This window comes from Pogoniulus pusillus, chromosome 21 (genome assembly GCF_015220805.1).
Source record: "Pogoniulus pusillus isolate bPogPus1 chromosome 21, bPogPus1.pri, whole genome shotgun sequence".
NCBI lineage: Eukaryota > Metazoa > Chordata > Aves > Piciformes > Lybiidae > Pogoniulus > Pogoniulus pusillus.
In genome coordinates this window covers 827,590-843,780 of record NC_087284.1, presented here as the reverse complement: position 1 = coordinate 843,780, position 16,191 = coordinate 827,590, and the positions used below count along the sequence as shown (strand labels likewise).

Below are 16,191 nucleotides of genomic sequence, written 5' to 3'. Positions count from 1 at the left end.
AGCTGTGCTTTATTCATATTTCTGCATTGCTTAAGCCCTTTGCTTTGGCTCAGGACCTCCACAGTAACCTCTGGGTTTGTATCAAGGTGAGGACAACTTTCAGCTGTAACAGCCTGGCTCCATTCAAGAACTTGCCTGTCTCTTCTGCCTATAAAGAATTTATTTAGTCTCCCTATTAAATTGCATTCCTCCTCCTTGCAGCTGCACACTCTTTTCACATCACCTGAGGCTGTCGTGCTGCCATTAGCTAGGATTCTCTTGCATTAATTGAGGAGAGGTTGATGCTCACAAGTTTCATCAAAGTATTTTTGTGGAAGGATTAGAAGAGGTGGATGCCTTGTCCGTGTTAGATTGTTGCATGTCTGAGGCTGTGCTTTTCTTGGATAACTGTTGCTGCCTGGGGAGGAGCAAAAGCTGCAGTATTTGTGCCTGCGGCATTTGTAGAGCGCTCCATAGGTGCCGGACTCGGCACTTCAGCATGCGTATCCACACGGATATACCTGAGGGACCTGGGAACAGTTTCCTATGCAGAGTGGTGCTTTTACCTCGCTGTTGTGTATTGTCACTTGAGGTTACTTTGCTGTACAAAAAATCTTGCTAAATGCTGTTTTAGTACTTCCTCATGCTTTAACGCTCACACAGAAAAAAAATCTGATGGAAGCAGAACAGACACAGACATTGAGCATGAGAAGCTCTGTTCTTGCTACCATTTGTCAGCAAACCTTTCCGTCCAGTTTGACAATCTTCCCAGCTTACTTCTTGAAATAAAGTCTTTTACCAGCAGGGCTGCAGCAGTTCCTTTAGCTTCTCCAACGTGCAGGCAGTAAAAGCTGAAGAGCACTTTGTTCAAAGGAAGCATGGCTGCGTAAGGAAGTCAAGGAAAAGAGTTCAAATGGCTTTTCTTCATAATGCTTTTTCTCTCACCTTTAAGACTTAGTTTTACTGGTAATTCAGGTGATGAACATCAAGCAGCCAAGTAGTTAATCATAGAAGCATAGAATCAACCAAATTGGAAGAGACCTCCAAGCTCATCCAGTCCAACCTGTCACCCAGCCCTGTCCAGTCAACCAGACCATGGCACTAAGTGCCCCATCCAGGCTTGGCTTGAACACCTCCAGGCACAGCGACTCCACCACCTCCCTGGGCAACCTATTCCAATGCCAATCACTCTCTCTGCCAACAACTTCCTTCTAACATCCAGCCTAGACCTTCCCTGGCACAGCTTGAGACTATGTCCCCTTGTTTTGTTGCTGCTTGCCTGAGAGAAGAGCCCAATCCCACCTGGCTGCAGCCTCAATTCAGGTAGATGTAGACAGCTGTTAACAGTCCTTTGAAAAAGCAACTTGAACCCAGTATGAAATGTACCAGCAAGTAGCACAACAGACAAGGAAGATGAACTAGATGAGCCCCTGGGCTTGGTTGCCGATGCTTCCCTGCCCTAACACTACTTCACAAAGATACCTGTGAAGCATCTAGCCTCAAGTGTGTAAGTAGATTTTGAGGGGCATTACTTGAATCCATCTTTAACATGTCCACCTTTGCTGGGGCTTTAGAGACTTCCTGCAGGGAATTCATGGGGAGTTTACTGGAAGTCTACACCATGGAACAAGAGCCACATTTTGTACCTCCAGAGGACATACTTTGTTGTATGTTTTGTGCATTTCTTTGCATTCCCTGCAGCCTGATGTCATTGTGCCAAATCCAAAACCATGCTGGTGTGTTTTGCAATGCAGCAAGCAGAGCTCCCTGCAGCTGATGCCAAGCTGTGTGTGCCAGCAGGTGCCAGAGCTGGCACATGGGCACCTCCCCACAGAGCGCCTGGCAATCTTGGGTGATGACATGGGTGGAGCTCCTCACACCAGTTGTCCCATGAGAGATAGCTTATCTGGGGATGCCTGTGTCTCTGGAATAATATATGTTTGATTGAAAGCCAAATTTAGAGTAGGGAAGAAATTGGCTGCCAAGGGCTGATTGGCACTTGGAGTCAAAGGAGGGGCAGCATGGACCTCACGGTGGGGATCTCCTTATCCATTAGCACCAGTCTGCTCTACCTACAGGTGTGCCTTGGTGGTTCCTGCTCCCACTCTTCTTTCTGTTGTTTTTGTTTCCCTTTAAAAGCCAGCTGAGACCCTCTCATAAAGAAGCCTTTATTTTTGTCTGTTGTCCCCTCTTTGTGGTGCTGCAGCCTGTGTTAAAGATTTCAGCTCTCTCCAGTAAAACAATGTCACCAGCAGTGTGTCGCTCGACTGCCTTGCCAGCCTTGGACGTTCCCATCTGCTGCACTAATGGTCTCTCTATCCTGTGACACAGTCCTATCACTCCGTCCTATCCAGTCAACCAGACCATGGCACTAAGTGCCCCAGCCAGGATTGGCTTCAGTATCTCCAGGGACAGCGACTCCACCACCTCCCTGGGCAGCCCATTCCAATGCCAATCACTCTCTCTGCCAACAACTTCCTCCTAACATCCAGCCTAGACCTGTCCTGGCACAACTTGAGACTGTGTCCCCTTGTTCTGTTGGTGGTTGCCCGGCAGAAGAGCCCAAACCCCACCTGGCTACAGCCTCTCTTCAGGTAGCTGCAGACAGCAATGAGGTCTGCCCTGAGCCTCCTCTTCTGCAGGCTGCACACCCCCAGCTCCCTCATCCTCTCCTCACAGGGCTGTGCTCCAGGCCTTGTTGCCCTTCTCTGGACACCTTCCAGCACCTCAACATCTCTCTTGAATTGAGGAGCCCAGAACTGGACACAGCACTCAAGGTGTGGCCTGAGCAGTGCTGAGCACAGGGGCAGAAGAACCTCCCTTGTCCTGCTGCCCACACTGCTCCTGATCTGGGCCAGGATGCCATTGGCTCTCCTGGGCACCTGGGCACACTGCTGCCTCATCTTCAGCTTCCTATCTACCAGTACCCCCAGGTCCCTTTCTTTCTGTCTGATGCCCCAGTAACTTACCATGATGCAAAACTAAAAGGAGAAAACTTTGGCTTTGGGCTCACAGCCAAGTACCGGAATGTGGCACACTGCAATAAACTGGCATAGTTGGTAAGGTTTTATACCGCCAGTAACAGCTGGGACTGCTGGCAATATTCTGCTTTCTGGGGGTTGCACTTCTGTAAGCAAGTAGAGATCCTGCCTGCTGTCATTGACGCATGTTGGCATGCTCAGGTGATTCGTTTTGACTGGATATGGGCTTTTCTTCATCGTAGTCCTTGAGAGATCTTTGGGAATGTTGCAAACATGTCCGAGCAAATGGAAGAAGGGTTTGGAGAACAGGGCTGGTGAGGAGCAGCTGAGGGGAACTGGGGCTGTTCAGCCTGGAGAAGAGGAGGCTGAGGGGAGACCTCCTTGCTCTCTACAGCTCACTGAAAAGAGGTTGCACTGAGGTGGGGTTGGTCTATTCTCCAACAGAACAAGTGACAGGACAAGACGAAACAGACTCAGGTTGCCCCAGGAGAGGTTTAGATTGGATATCAGAAGGAACTTGTTCCCTAAAAGGTTGTCAAGGCCTGGCTCAGGCTGCCAGTTGTGGAGTCCTCATCCCTAGAGGGGTTTAAAAGCCATGGAGATGTGGTGCTGAGGGCCACAGTTTAGTGGTGCTCTGGCAGTGCAGGGTAATTGCTTGGAATCAATATGCTAAAAGGTCTAATCCAGCCTACATAATTCCACAAAGAATCATTTAGCAACTGAGGTTGTTCAAACTGGAGGAGGCTGAGGGGAGACCACACTGCTCTCTACAGCTCACTGGAAAGAGGTTGCAGTGAGATGGGGTTGGTCTCTTCTCCCTAGTTTCAGGTGATGGAACAAGAGGAAATGTCCTGAAATTGTGCCGGGGGAGGATTAGGTTGGAGATGAGAAACAATTTCTTTGCTGCAGGAGTGATCAAGGATGGGAAGAGACTGCCCAGAGAGGTGGTGGAGTCACCATCCCTGGAGGTGTTCAAGAAAGCTGTGGGACATGGTTTAGTGGCTGTGCTGGTGTTGGGTTGATGTTTGGACTGGATGATCTTAGAGGTCTCTTCCAAAAGAAACAATCCTGTGATTCTGTGATTCTGTACACTGCTTTTTTAGCAACCATTGCAGTAATTGGTGTGATGGTGTGAAATGTCTTCTCCTCACCACAGCAGTGATAAGTAGCTCTTCATATCAGCCCAGTACTTTTGTAGCTTCATCTGTCTGCTGCTTTGAATAGTTTTGGTGCCTTCATGGAGAACTTTTGTTGGACTTTTAAGACCATTAAAACATCAACTAAAGTTACCAAAATACTTCTGGTTTGTCTTGGAATAACAAATGAACCAGTCAGGGAAAAAAAGATTAAAAAATACCTACACCTAAATTGTTTGAAGCAACTTGAAGAGAAGTCTCTGCTGTTTGCCAAAAAGCACAAGCAAAGGAGAATAGACAGTGACTGTCTATTGTCTATTGTTTGATGTTGATTCCTGGGCATGATGCAGGTGCTATAGAATAAGGGTTGGAGAATGTCATGGGATGAGTTGGACCTTCTTGCACTTGCAGCCCAGAAAGCCAACCAGAGCCTGGGCTGCATCAGGAGAAGTGTGGCCAGCAGGACCAGGGAGGTGATTCTCCCCCTCTACGGCACTCTGGTGAGACCCCACCTGGAGTACTGCATCCAGTTCTGGAGACCCTGGGACAAGAGGGATGTGGAGATGCTGGAGTGTGTCCAGAGCAGGGCCAGGAGGATGCTCAGAGGGCTGCAGCAGCTCTTCTGTGAGCACAGACTGAAAGAGTTGGGGCTGTTGAGTCTGGAGAAGAGGAGGCTCCCAGGGGACCTTCTTGTGACCTTCCAGCATCTGAAGGGGGCTACAAAAAAGCTGGGGAAGGACTTCTTAAGCTCTCAGGGAGTGCCAGGACTGGGGGGAATGGAGCAAAGCTGAAGATGGGGAGAGTGAGGCTGGATGTGAGGAGGAAGTTGTTGAGCATGAGAGTGGTGAGAGGCTGGAATGGGTTGCCCAGGGAGGTGGTTGAGGTCCTATGGCTGGAGGTGTTTAAGGCCAGGCTGGATGAGGCTGTGGCCAGGCTGATCTAGGGTAGGGTGTCCCTACTCATGGCAGGGGTTTGGAACTGGCTGATCCTTGTGGTCCCTTCCAAGCCTGACTGATTGTATGATTCTATGATTCTGCTGTTGTTCATATTGTGCTGCAGTTATAGAATCACAGAATCATAGAATCAACCAGGTTGGAAGAGACCTCCAAGCTCATCCAGCTCCACCAATCTATCACCCAGCCCTATCCAGTCAACTAGACCATAGCACTAAGTACCTCATCCAGGCTTTTTTTTGAGCCCCTCCAGAGGCAGTGATTCCACCACCTCCCTGGGCAGCCCGTCTTTTTGATTATTCTTGTAAAATGCCAACTTCAAAAAATCAAAGTGCTAACTGGAGCAAAGTATTTTGGGGCTTGAAGTTCAGATTGCAAGATGGAAGGCTTTCCATTCTGGTTGCTGCTTCTGGCTTCCACATTTCTTGCGTGTTGGCTCTTTTCAGCAGGCATGGTGACAGACCAGGTGGGAAGTGGGTAGCTGCTCACTTTAGCTTTCTGTTTTAGACTGGCTTTCCCCCCATATGTCACTCTGCTGCTCTGAGAATAGGCTAAGCTAAAATGACTATGCATTGTATGGTTGGAATAGAATAGAATAGAATAGAATAGAATAGAATAGAATAGAATAGAATAGAATAGACCAGACCAGACCAGGTTGGAAGAGACCTCCAAGTCCAACCTGTCACCCAGCCCTATAGATTAATTAGATTATTAGCTCAGGTAACTATACATTGTGATTATGATGTGTTATATTAAACTCTTATCTCTTTATCTCATCCTTGAGTTGTTTGTGGTACTCTTCCCCTCACTTTTCTGTTGGAGGAGCAGACAGGTTAGCCCTTTTGCTAAACCATTACACATTGCTTGGACCCAAAGTCCAATTAGTGTTGTTGCTTTCAAAGAAAGGCTAAAGGATAGTGTCTTAAAGATGAGTGTGTGCCACAAGATGCAGTTAAGTACCTACTGGGATAAAAGTTCTGAAGATTCTGAAATCCCATTAAAAATCAGTGAGAGTGATCCTGAGGGTCTTTTCCAACCTGAATGTTTCTGTGATTCTGTGAACTCTATGAAATCAATTGTTAAAATGTCCCAGAAGCTTTGGTGTGGTTTATTTTTCTCTCCTACTCTCTATATTAATTTGGCAGCCAGATCTCAGCATTATTTTCTTCTGTAAAAATCCCAATGGAGAAGAATAAGACCTGGGAGATGAATGCTCCCTTCCACATAGGATTTTGGCCCACATACTTAAAACTGTCTCACAAAACTGAAAGGATTTTACATCTGAGAGGGAGTCTCATAGCTTAAGGAGCAGACTGAAAACAAGTTAGTATTTCCTCACTGCCTTTTTTCCAGTTGCTTGTTTCTCTGTCTTTAAAGGCCACCCTGCACGTGCTGTTTCCCAGGAGCTCCAGTTGTTTTTTCCATTCTCCCCTCCACCAACTCTTTCATTCATTGCAAAATGCCTCCCTTCCCTCTCCTCATTGCTCAACTCTTTTCAGGGAAGTGTGACTGTTACCCTGCCCTCCATGCTGCCTTCCCGACTGCCCCCGGCTGAGCCTTGTGCTGAGCCAGCTGCCCTGCACTTCAGTGTTAAATCATATCTTCACCCCCTCCCCTTGGACATGACAGTTCTTTCACTTTTTTCCTTCCCAAAGGTTTCCATCTTTAACCATAGAATACAGAACAGTCCTTGTGTCATGAATTTCAAATGATCTTCACAAGATCCCAAGTGAAGCTTCTAGTAAACATCAGAGAGTACAAAGAGACCCACCCAGTGCCTTGCTTTTAGGTATAGAATCACAGAATCAACCAGGTTGGAAGAGACCTCCAAGTTCATCCACTTCAACCTAGCACCCAGCCCTGGCCAGTCAACCAGACCATGGCACTAAGTGCCCCAGCCAGGCTGTGCTTCAACACCTCCAGGAATGGCAACTCCACCACCTCCCTGGGCAGCCCATTCCAATGCCAATCACTCTCTCTGACAACAACTTCCTCCTAACATCCAGCCTCCACCTCCCCTGGCACAACTTGAGGCTGTGTCTCCTTGTTCTGTTGCTGGTTGCCTGGCAGCAGAGCCCAACCCCACCTGGCTACAGCCTCCCTTCAGGTAGTTGTAGCCAGCAATGAGGTCTGCCCTGAGCCTCCTCTTCTGCAGGCTGCACACCCCCAGCTCCCTCAGCCTCTCCTCACAGGGCTGTGCTCCAGGCCCCTCCCCAGCCTTGTTGCCCTTCTCTGGACACCTTCCAGCACCTCAACATCTCTCTTGAATTGAGGGGCCCAGACCTGGACACAGTAACTTGTCCACCCTCCATATAGGTAAAAAGCAATGAGGTAAAGCTATCAGTTCAGTGACACCAGTGCACTTCACCCTGCTGGCACAAAAAATACCCCAGTTTTGGATTAAACTCTCATGAATTGCAATAATGTGTAGAAAGGGAATAAAATACATAGCCTTTTAAGGTCATCTCCAACTAAAGTGGAAATAAATTAATGAGAAATCCCTTACTGGTGTTAGAAGAGCAAATGAGAAGATATTTACTGTGCATTACATAAAGCTGAATAAGATCTGCATGTGTGTAACATAGACATGAAACGTGCACAGGCAATTATTTGTACAAAACCCATATAGAGGAACTGTCAAAATGTTGAATATGTTCTTGACCAATGTGTAGGAAAAGTCACAGCCCAGGTACTGTCACATCGTCGCTACCCCAAGAGTGATTTTCCCCACTTTAACAAGACAGACAGGAACCTCTCTCACAAAAGTACAGAAAACACTGTGGATTTTTATTTTCAGTCTAAGTCTCCAGGAAAAAAATAATGTATAGCCCTACCTTCCCATTTCTCATTCAGATGTAATGAAAGTCAGTAGTCTTTCTCCTGGAGTGACTTCTCTCTCCTCTTGAGTTTCCTACGTCGGAAAATCTGTTTTCACTAGTTCTCATCTGGAAGAGAAGCCTGCAAAAAGGGTTAAGTTTGAATGTGAGGAGATTTTGTTCATCAGTGATACTTATAAAATCTCTGTGAGGACCTGGAGAGAGGGGTCCTCACGGAGATTTTATAGGTATCATTTGCAAACAAACAAACTCTTGCTGGGTGAAGTGAGCTTAACGCCTGGATTGGCCCCCTGTCATGAGCTGTGCTCCTAAGGGCAGCCTAGATTCTCAGCCTCATCTACGTAGATTGTGTGGTCCAGCTCTGGCAGGGGGGTTGGACCTGATGATCTCCTCAGGTCCCTTCCAACCCCTAATATCCTGTGAGCCTGTGATTTCATTGAGCAGCACAGCTACAGCAGACCAGGGGCTTAGCTGTGGAGAGATCTAGTGGAAATTGACTGGATCAATATCTCTGTCATTACTTATGTCAAGTAATCACGTCCACAATTACTTGTATCAATGTGCCCCATGACATGCTAATTTATATGTGGCTACATATAGTATGTAGGGCATTGTGAGATTGTGCAGCTGCTTTCTTGTAGATACATTTTGAGGACAAGCCTTAGAAATACAAACAAAAAAACCATGACAATATACACAACAACAAAAAATTGAAGTCCCTCTTCTTCCACTGCATAAGAGCAGCAGACACAAGAAGAAAGCCATTTCACTGTTTTATAACTGCAGCTACAGACATATAAATAGACATAGAATAGACATACAAAGAAGACATCTCTGGCACACAAAAGAGGGCATGCTGGCAAAAAATAAAGCCTGAGATGCAGCTTGCACTTGGGGCCTGTGGTTTCTCGGGGAGTGGAATCAGACTGTGGTGGGTGCTGTGCTGCCATTCATAGTTTCAAGATCTTTCAGCAGAAGTTCCTCTTGACTTCAGCAATGTTTAATCTGCAAGAATATGGAATACCCAGGAGAGCGTGGATGCCCCTGCCAGCTGTCCTGCTGCTGCTCCTGCTTCATTCTAACCTGTTTGCATTGCTTCTGTGCTGCTAGCTCTGTCTCTCTTCGAGGCATTTCTCTGACAGCTATAACGCCACCTTTTTTTTCCTGTTTTACATTTACTGCTAGCAATACCACAAACCAGCATCCTGTTTGCTTTCTTTATTGCAGCTGCATATGGGGCAGAAGGCTTTAGGGACTTTCAGGCAATAATTCCCAAATCTTTTTCCCGTAAGTATATGCAAACTCAGCTCACTGCAGAGCGTTTCCATCTAGTTCCTGCTTTCGTGATTTTTGTCTGTGTCGTTTCGCTTCTCAGTAATGTACATTTGCCTGAGCCTTTTGTGTCGTGCAGATGTATTTTGGTTTAGCTTCACCTTAAGCCTACTTCAAAAGCCACCTTCTCCAAAACTCTGGCAGCCAAGGAGCCTGTAATGAGTTTACATCAATATATTTGCATTGAAATTGTTACTTTTAAATTTAGAGGGGAAAAGAAAAAGTTGGAGTGTGAGCTACAGAAAATCTGCCATGTGCTCAAGCCGCATGGTTCTGTGGCTTCCATTTGCCATGCTGCAAACAACATGACAGAATTGCAGCCCGTTAATCCTGCAGAACAGTGCAGATCACTTCTGTTCAGCCATTCATACCATTTTTGTAAATCATTCATTGGCCATTGATTCTTTTTTTCCCCTATATCTCTAATTTTTTCCTCTGTTTAAGGACATACTTTTTTTTTTTTTGGGGGGGTGGGTGGTGGTGGAACTGATGTTTACAATGTGTACTCATTCTGCCTTGCATATCATTTCCATTAGAAATGCAGTATTTGAAAAATCATTAAAATGCCCAGATTGGTAGACTTTATAAAAGGTGCCCAGCCAAGCAGCATTCACAGGATCACAGAATGATTCAGGTTGGAAAAGCCCCTTGGGATCACCAAGCCCAACTGATAGCCCTACTCTACAAGGTTCACCCTAAGCCATTATCTCCAAGCACCACATTCAAACAACCTTTAAACACATCCAGGGTTGGTGACTCCACCACCATCCTGGGCAGCTCATTTCAATGTCTGACCACTCTTGCTGGGGAAAAAAAAGTTACTAATGTGCAGCCTAAACCTGCCCTGTCACAGCTTGAGGCCATTCCCTCTTGTTCTATCATTATTTTGTATTGGAATGGGCTGCCCAGGGAGGTGGTGGAGTCACCGTCCCTCAGGGTGTTAAAAAACAACAACTGAACGAGGCACTTAGTGCCATGGTCTGGTTGATTGGATGGGGCTGGAGGATAGGTTGGGCTGCATGAGCTTGGAGGTCTCTTCCAACCTGGTTGATTCTAGGATTCTATTTACCTGTGAGGAGAGACCAGCAGCAGCCTCTCCACAACTTCCTTAGGAGTAGCTGTAGACAGCAATGAGGTCTCACCTCCGCCTCTTTTCACACTAACCACCCCCAGCTCCTTCAGTCGCTCCTCATTCAGAAATGTGAATACCTTAACAGGCAATGGTATTCTTGTCAGTCACACCCACACAATCCTCCTGCAAATCCTGAGCAGTTGCAGGATGTAGGAGAGAGGCATTTGTGAAACCTTTCTCTTTCAAATGAGTGAAAAGGTCTTTCACTCCTTGACATAATTATTGTCCATAGCTTATGTTATTGCTAGACCACCACTTTAAAGTTCCAGAGATCCTTTCCTTCTACTCAGAAATTCCTAATCCTGCTGTCCTAAAAACAAAATTGCCACTGTTAGAATTTTCTCTAAAGCTAATTCTCTCTCTTAAATTCTTCCTTCTATCCTTCCTCACCCTGATTTCTTTATCAGTGTTGGTACTTTTTGCTTTTCCATTGTCTTTGCTTACCCCATAGAACTATCTGAATTCAGTGCAAACCCTCTGCGATCTGCCAGGTGGAGAATGGTGCATTTTCAGTTAATTTTCACCCGTTGTCTTTGATGAGTTATTTGCTTTTACAGCTGTTTTGGACCAGTCCACAGAGTGGCTTCATTCTAGTTAGCCTGAATTGTCAAAAATTAATGTTGCACATGTAAAACCCTCAAAGTGACCTAAAACCAAACTTGTGACATTGTTTGGGTTCCCAGCTCCCTGGATGCCTTGTATTCGTGTTACTGATATTCGCTGTTCATTGCTCCATGTCTTACAAACTCATTGCACTGCCCGTAGAAATGTAGTTGTGTTTGCATCTTTTGTTATTTAGATGTATTGTATATGCTGTTTAGAACTTACCTCCTTTCATGTGATTGTTTCTTTGCCACCATATTTATCCTGCAACAAAACTGAGTGGCATCCTGTATTGTTTTTTGCAGCTGGTAATATTAAAATAGAGACTCAGAGTGATGAAGAGAATGGGCGTGCCTGTGAAATGAATGGGGAAGAATGTGCAGAGGATTTACGAATGCTTGATACCTCGGGAGAGAAAATGAATGGCTCACACAATGGCCCAGGCAGCAAGGCTATGTCAGGAGTTGGAGGCATTCGACTTCCTAACGGAAAGCTAAAATGTGATATCTGTGGGATAATTTGCATCGGTCCCAATGTGCTCATGGTTCACAAACGAAGCCACACTGGTAAGGCCTGACATAGTTTTTCCTTTAGTTGACAAGAATTGGCCGTGTATAGGAAAAGACTTATTTTCTGTATCATGTACATGCTCCCTCTTGTGAAATAACTCAGCGTTGGTGTGCATTTAGGGCTCGGTCATTCTCTTGCACCGGTTTTGGACAGCACAGGAATTGAGGTTTCCTCTTGATGGAAGTCCATCTGTTGGGCTAGAAACCATGCCTGTTGCTTAGCTTAAAATTAAATGAAAAACTCAAAATAAAAAGTCCAGACAGCCTATTTCATCTCTAAGAAATTTGTATTAATTGCTAAAGAAAAACCCATTTGGGGCCAACTCTGAAACTGACCATGGCCTAAAGCTTCTAGCAACACAACAAAGCTCATTATAGATCAATGACTGGCAAAATAGATGTGAAGAGAACTGTACTGGCAGTCTTAGTGAAAAAAAAGGTGTTCATTTTGTATCAAATGATTTATGGTGTAAAAACATGTATTATCACTGCCCCAATATGATGTAAAACCGTGTATTGTCACTAGTCCAATCTGGACTAAAGGGTTTTCCACTGAGACACTAAAAGAAACATATGGATGTTGTACTCCATAGAGGTGGCTTTTCCTTATACAGTGCTATGAGTCTTGACTCAATTTTCTAATTCTAAATAGTCTCAAATGAAGAGGTAAAAACAAATGAAGAAGTAAAGATCAGGGAGAGTCTCATCTTACTTGATATAAGCTGTGTAAAATTACGGTTCCAATCTAAACTCTCAGGTCATCCGTAGTCAGAGAAGGAGAACTGTACTGTTGTGCTACACAAGTTAAATGTCTCCATTTTTGCACAAATATTCAAATGAGAAGGAATTAAAAGTACTTTTTAAGGTAAGAACCTGTCCAATGGTTAGGTTCCACTGGAATAGATACATAATGGATATATAGATAGCGTCTTCCTCCACGCACCCTCTGACATGCTTAAACAGCTTCTCCAGAATCAGCAAGGAGTGAAATTAACAAAATCTTTGCAAAGGTCAGTGGAGAGGATCCATGAAAAGATGCCACATGTTGTCCATTCCCCAGTCTGTCAGTGTCACTGTGGCTCTCCAAGCCCTGGAAGAGTGTGCGCTGTTAGTGTAACATGGGTTAGCTGCATTCAGCAGCAGTTGTGGTGACAGTAGTGTTTTCATATTGCCTAGGAAGTTCTTTACAGTGAGAGTGGTGAGATACTGCCACAGAATGGAGGTGTTCGAGGCCAGGCTGGATGAGGCCTTGAGTGACCTGTTCTAGTGGGAGGTGTCCCTGCCTACGGCAGGGGGTTGGAACTGGATGAGCTTCGAGGTCCCTTTCAACCTAAACCATTCTGTGATTCTATACTTCAAAGTACTCTCCAATTCAATACGCTAAGTCCCTCTGCTGGGGAAGAGCAGACAGTGACCTTTATTGGAAAAGCCACAACTAGTTCTCAAAAGAAAGGCTGCAGCCCACTTCCTACACACAGCAAAGTGACTGGGGAGCAAGTATTTATTTTTTGGGGGAAAAGGAAGAAATTAATATGATCCTTTAAAACGTAGATAAAAAGTATATGGTAATTTACTTGGACATAAGGCCTTTTCCATATACCCAGGGGCTTGAAGACAGTGCTGTAGTTGTTGAAATAAAATGTTGCAACTTCAGATGGATTCGTAGGTTTTCATGCTTGTGCAGGGACACTACTTTTTTTACTAAAAGTAGGCTGTTACTGCTTTAGAGGAACTGGTTTGGGTCCCTGAGAGTCAGAGGCATTGCTTGCGTTGGAGTTGAATGACCTGTGTGGGGAAGCACCTTGATTTCTAGTGCAGTGGTTGGTACCTGGCAGACTGAGCCTCCACTGAATGAGCTGGACTGCCACAGCAGCATCCCCAAGGTGCACCTCACTGGTATCCCTGGCACAGACTTCCAGCTGCCCAAACTCCCTGTCTGGCAGAGGAACTCATGTGCCTGCCAAGGGCGCTCAGGCAAGGGCGGTTCCCGTGAGACTTCACCATTTGCAGAGCTCTCCCCTTGCCAATGAGACCCTCTTTTTAATCAAGGAACATAATTAAGTCCTACAGTCCATAATACAGTCCTACAGCACACCACAAGCTGCACTTTCCTCAGCAGGACACCCTTCTGTTACACTTAGTAAAACTAAAGAGCATGAAGGTGCACCCTTGAGTCCTTCCATGTAAAGAAGACTTCTTCTTTTCCTCCTAACTCTTCCCCAGCTCACCTACAAAACAGCCTTTTTGGGTGAGCTCTGACAGTTTCTCAGGGGCTGGCAAGATAATGGAGGCTTGGAGCTGGTAGTTTAAGTTAAAGGGACGTCGTGGGGAGACAATGGTGACTGCTTTTCCTCTCAACAGCACTATGGAAACCAAAGTGGAAATGGGATGTACTGTCACAGATATTTAACTGGCTACACCAAAGTGCATTTCAGTATGTGCCTGGTGAGGGAGGAGGCTCACAAATGAACTCCTTTGCTGCTGATTCACATACAAGCTGCACATCCATCCAGGTTTCCTTAAGTAAATATTTGATGAACTAACAAAACTCTAGCACACTGAAGTGCAGAAATAAGATGACAGCCTGACCTGATAAAAGGCATAATTACTTGTAATGAATACACCTCCAAGTGCAGATATGCAGAGCAGCACCTGATGTTCCCACCCCCACCTGTCTGCAAGCAGATTTACTGCACTGACTGCATCCTAGGCCTTATCTGCTGCTCCTGTCTGCAGAGTGAATCCCACTCACAGAATCAGAGAATCACAGAAACAACCAGGTTGGAAGAGAGCTCCAAGCTCATCCAGCCCAACCTAGCACCCAGCCCTGGCCAATCAACCAGATCATGGCACTACGTGCCCCAGCCAGGCTTGGCTTCAACACCTCCAGGAATGGTGACTCCACCACCTCCCTGGGCAGCCCATTCCAATGCCAATCACTCTCTCTGACAACAGCTTCCTCCTAACAGCCAGCCTCCACCTCCCCTGGCACAACTTGAGGCTGTGTCCCCTTGTTCTCTTGCTGCTTGCCTGGCAGCAGAGCCCAACCCCACCTGGCTACAACCTCCCTTCAGGTAGTTGTAGACAGCAATGAGCTCTGCCCTGAGCCTCCTCTTCTGCAGGCTGCACTCCCCCAGCTCCCTCAGCCTCTCCTCACAGGGCTGTGCTCCAGGCCCCTCCCCAGCCTTGCTGCCCTTCTCCGGACACCTTCCAGCACCTCAACATCTCTCTTGAATTGAGGAGCCAAGAACTGGACACAGCACTCAAGGTGTGGCCTGACCAGTGCTGAGCACAGGGGCACAAGAACCTCCCTTGTCCTGCTGCCCACACTGCTCCTGAGCCAGTCCAGGATGCCATTGGCTCTCCTGCCCACCTGGGCACACTGCTGCCTCATCTTCAGCTACTCTCTATCTGTACCCCCAGGTCCCTTTCTACTTGGCTGCTCTCAGCCACTCTGGCCCCAGCCTCTAGTGCTGCTTGGGGTTGTTGTGGCCAAAGTGTAGAACTCTGCACTTGGACTTGTTCAATCTCATCCCCTTGGCCTCTTCCCACCCAGCCTGGCAAGGTCCCTCTGCAGGACTCTCCTTCCCTCCAACAGATCAACACCTGACTCTCCTCACTGTCCTTCCATTTTCTCTAGCTTAATGCTGTCTTGCTTAGTGTTTAGGAAACTGGAGCTCTGGGAAGGAGAGAGAAAGCCTCTTCTCCTCCTTCCTGCTGAACCTTGAGGGTATATTTCCAGGCTCTGCTTGCCCAACGTGCAGATGTGTGCGCACAGGTATCTAGATTCCTTCTTTATGTGCGTGTTGCTTAAGTCACCACTTGTACCATCTGTGTCTTGTCCATTGGGTCTCAATGTCTCAAATGTATTTGGGAAACCTGCTACCCACTGAAAAATGAGAATGTAACAACAACCAAAAAAAGAGAGAGAGGAGACTTCTGCCCTTCTCTCACTATTAGGTGATTCTGCTGTTACATTAAGAAATGAGTGAGATTTTAGTTAAGGTGATAAATATTCATTATGAATGGGTGAATTCAGCCCATTGCAGGTTTTTTTTCTCCTGGGCCCATGCTTTTCCACAGCTGCACACCATGTGGTGGAATTTACAATCATGGAATCATAGAATGGTTTAGGTTGGAAGGGACCTTGAAGATCATCCCGTTCCAAACCCTCGCCATGGACAGAGACACCTCCCATTAGAACAGGTTGCTCAAGGCCTCGTCCAGCCTGGCCATGAACACCTCTAGGGAGGTTGTGGAGCACAGAATCCCTGGGCAACCTGTGCCAGTGTCTCACCACCCTCACTGTAAAGAAATTCTTCCTAAAACCCAGTTTGAATCTCCCCTCTGCCAGTTTAAACCCATTCCTCCTCGTCTTGTTATTACAAGACCTTGTCAGTAGTCCCTCCCCAGCCTTCCTGTAGCTCCCTTCAGATACTGGAAGGCTACTCCAAGGTCCCCTCCAAGCCTTCTCTTCTCCAGGCTGCAGAGCCCCAGCTCTCTCAGCCTGTCCTCACAGCAGAGATGCTGCAGCCTTCTGAGCATCTTGGTGGCCTCCTCTGGACTGGCTCCAACAGTTCCATGTCTTGCTTGTGCTGGGAGCTCCAGAACTGCCCTCAGGACTGGAGGTGAGGTCTGATGAGAGCAGAGTGAAGGGCGCAGAATCCCC

At 46.5% G+C, this 16,191-nt stretch overlaps 1 protein-coding gene across 11 annotated transcripts in view; it reads left to right on the top strand.

The window, feature by feature from the left end:
- IKZF1 (IKAROS family zinc finger 1) overlaps positions 1-16,191 on the top strand; it is a 94,021-nt gene that overhangs the window by 57,847 nt on the left and 19,983 nt on the right. For 7 of the 11 annotated variants that reach the window (XM_064160750.1, XM_064160752.1, XM_064160753.1 and 4 more), the window contains 2 exons: positions 9,114-9,173; positions 11,259-11,519. In XM_064160750.1, the coding sequence (XP_064016820.1) occupies positions 9,114-9,173; positions 11,259-11,519 (321 nt within the window). The remainder of the gene's footprint in view (positions 1-9,113; positions 9,174-11,258; positions 11,520-16,191) is intronic. The other 4 variants (XM_064160755.1, XM_064160757.1, XM_064160759.1 and 1 more) reach the window with 2 other exon arrangements.